This window comes from Propithecus coquereli, unplaced genomic scaffold, assembly GCF_000956105.1.
Source record: "Propithecus coquereli isolate 6110/MARCELLA unplaced genomic scaffold, Pcoq_1.0 Scaffold380, whole genome shotgun sequence".
Classification (NCBI taxonomy): Eukaryota; Metazoa; Chordata; class Mammalia; order Primates; family Indriidae; genus Propithecus; species Propithecus coquereli.
This window is the reverse complement of record NW_012149508.1, coordinates 394,702-397,097: the sequence shown is the minus strand read 5'-3', so window position 1 is coordinate 397,097 and position 2,396 is coordinate 394,702. Positions and strand designations below refer to the sequence as shown.

The following is a 2,396-nucleotide window of genomic DNA, read 5'->3' as shown; positions in this document are numbered from 1 at the left end:
TTTTTTCTGGGACTTACCCTTCTAACCCCTTGTTTTCTTCCTTCTTGACTTTCTTTTCCTTCTTCCTTCATCCAGTTGGCCAGTTCTACTTCTTAATCCGGAAGAGGATCCACCTGAGACCTGAGGACGCCTTATTCTTCTTTGTCAACAACACTATCCCCCCCACTAGTGCTACCATGGGCCAGCTGTATGAGGTAATGGTTCTGGCCGCAAGTGCTGGACGCCGTCCAGTGCAGCCTGGCATCCTCTCGCTTTTGTTCCGTGTATGTTGATCACACACCTGAGAAGTGGGGCAGAGGGTGTTACTTGTCAGGATCCTCTTACACATGGTAGCACAAGGCTCCGGGAGATTAGAGACCGCTTGTTCTTTAGGGATTGAGCACTCTGCTAGATCTAATCCTTTTGAAATCTCTTCTCAGTCTCGCCTGACTATAGTGTTTTAATGCTGGATGGTTTTTATTGAAACAGCAGAAAATGGTTCCTAAAAGCAAAAATGCCAAAGCATTTACCCATTTGCAGTTGCTGTTATTCTTGTTGGTGACATATAATTGGTAGTGAACTATGCATTCATATCCCAGTTCATTATTTTATTCTCATCTAACAACAAACTGAGAAAGCAAATAATAGTGAAGCCAGCCCCTTTTTAACTCTGAGGCCAACCTCCTCAAACTGAAGGTTTCTCTTCACACTTAGCACTCTCTATAAACTCTAAAGTTTTGGCTTCAGACAACCACTTAGATCTAAACATGGGCAGCTTTGCTTCTTAAAGCAAAGACTGTCAAGGAGACTCCCTGTTATCTGGCCACAGTAAATCAGATAAAATGAACTTTAATATTAGGGCAGAGTTTTTAAATGGATTCACTTGTCTTAAACCCAGGGAGAATAATTTATGTGATTTAGTTTAATTGGTAAAGTGTCAGAATCTAATATGAGAAAACTATACTAAAGGACTTTATCATGCTGCAAATATAGCCTAAGATCATAACTGTATTATTTCGTAAACTATTTCACATAAGATACTGCCTTCTCCTGTGTCCCAGTAGTGAATTACGTAAACTTCTAGTGAACTCCAATCTTTTATTCCATAGCATATATGCCCTATTAGTATATATTGCAGTGTACATGTCTTGTGGGATCTATGTTCCCCTTGCTAGCATGAGCTTTTTAAGGGCACACAGACTGTGCTTTAGTCATCTTTGTATCCCTAAGACCTGTGGGTACTATGTTCTTCATGAAGGTTTTTTGATTGTGAATCAGAGTTCGGAGTTTAATTCCAACCATTTCTGTTTATTCTTTGTTCCTCTTTTTAATGGGGGTGGATGATACCTTCCAGACCTATCCTATAAGGTTGTGTGCAGCCCAGAATCCTAGAGATGATGAGTGTGAATGTTTTCTAAACTGTTGTCTTATCTCTTCCTCTAGGACAACCACGAGGAAGACTATTTTCTGTATGTGGCCTACAGTGATGAGAGTGTCTATGGGAAGTGAGTGGTGGAAGCCCAGCAGATGGGAGCACCTGGACTTGGGGGTAGGGGAGGGGTGTGTGTGGGACTTGGGGAAAGAGAGGGAGGCTCCCACCATGGAGGAGACAGAAGGTGAAGACATCGAGAAACATTACACTGCACACACCGTCATCACATTTTTACACGCTCAATTGATATTTTTTGCTGCTTCCTCGGCCCAGGGAGAAAGCATGTCAGGACAGAGCTGTTGGATTGGCTTCTATAGAGGAATGGAGATGACATAATTCCATAGCATTCTTGAGAATGAATTTTTGTGCAATTTCATAGAAAGGTCAGGAGGCGGGTGGGCTGGGGCCAGTGATGATTACAGTCCAGTAGCAACTCCCTGCTCTTTGGGCAGAGATTTGATTTTTGACATTTGCAAAAAGACTTTTGCAAAAAGTAGGGAAAGGGGACAGGAACGTTTTAGGACTTGTGGTAGTTAGTGGACCACGCCTGGGGACCAAAAGAGACACACTGTAATTGAAGCATTGTGGCCCCTGATCTCACACCTCCTCCTTCCCATCCCGGTCATAATCTCAGAGATGTCACAGTGCCACCCAGGGATGGCAGTCGACATCCACCCAGAAGTTTAGATGGCGCTCTCTCACCTTTTAAGGTGGTTATGATTACGAAGATAGTTTTGATAGCGTTAAACTGGAATTGGTGAAGTGTTGAGCATCTCAGTCTAACTTGCTCTCTCTCTGGTGCCCCTTATCCCATAGCTACTTCGGAATTTAAGGAGCCTCAGGCATTTCCAGTTGCAGACTAAAACCACTCCTCCAGCATCTCCTTAGCATTTTCCACGTATAGGGACAGAGATGTCTTATGTAGGGAAGGGGCGGGTATGAGGTAAGGTGGATTACACCTCCCACTCATCCAGAGTTCTCGCTC

The 2,396-nt window shown here is 43.5% G+C and overlaps 1 protein-coding gene across 1 annotated transcript in view; it reads left to right on the top strand.

Moving 5' to 3' along the window:
• Window positions 1-2,390, top strand: part of GABARAPL1 (GABA(A) receptor-associated protein like 1) — a 38,255-nt gene extending 35,865 nt beyond the window's left edge. The window contains exons 3-4 of the mRNA XM_012652143.1: window positions 37-194; window positions 1,423-2,390. Of these exons, the coding sequence (XP_012507597.1) occupies window positions 37-194; window positions 1,423-1,488 (224 nt within the window). The 3' untranslated portion in view covers window positions 1,489-2,390. The remainder of the gene's footprint in view (window positions 1-36; window positions 195-1,422) is intronic.
• The last annotated feature ends 6 nt before the right edge of the window (window positions 2,391-2,396 follow it).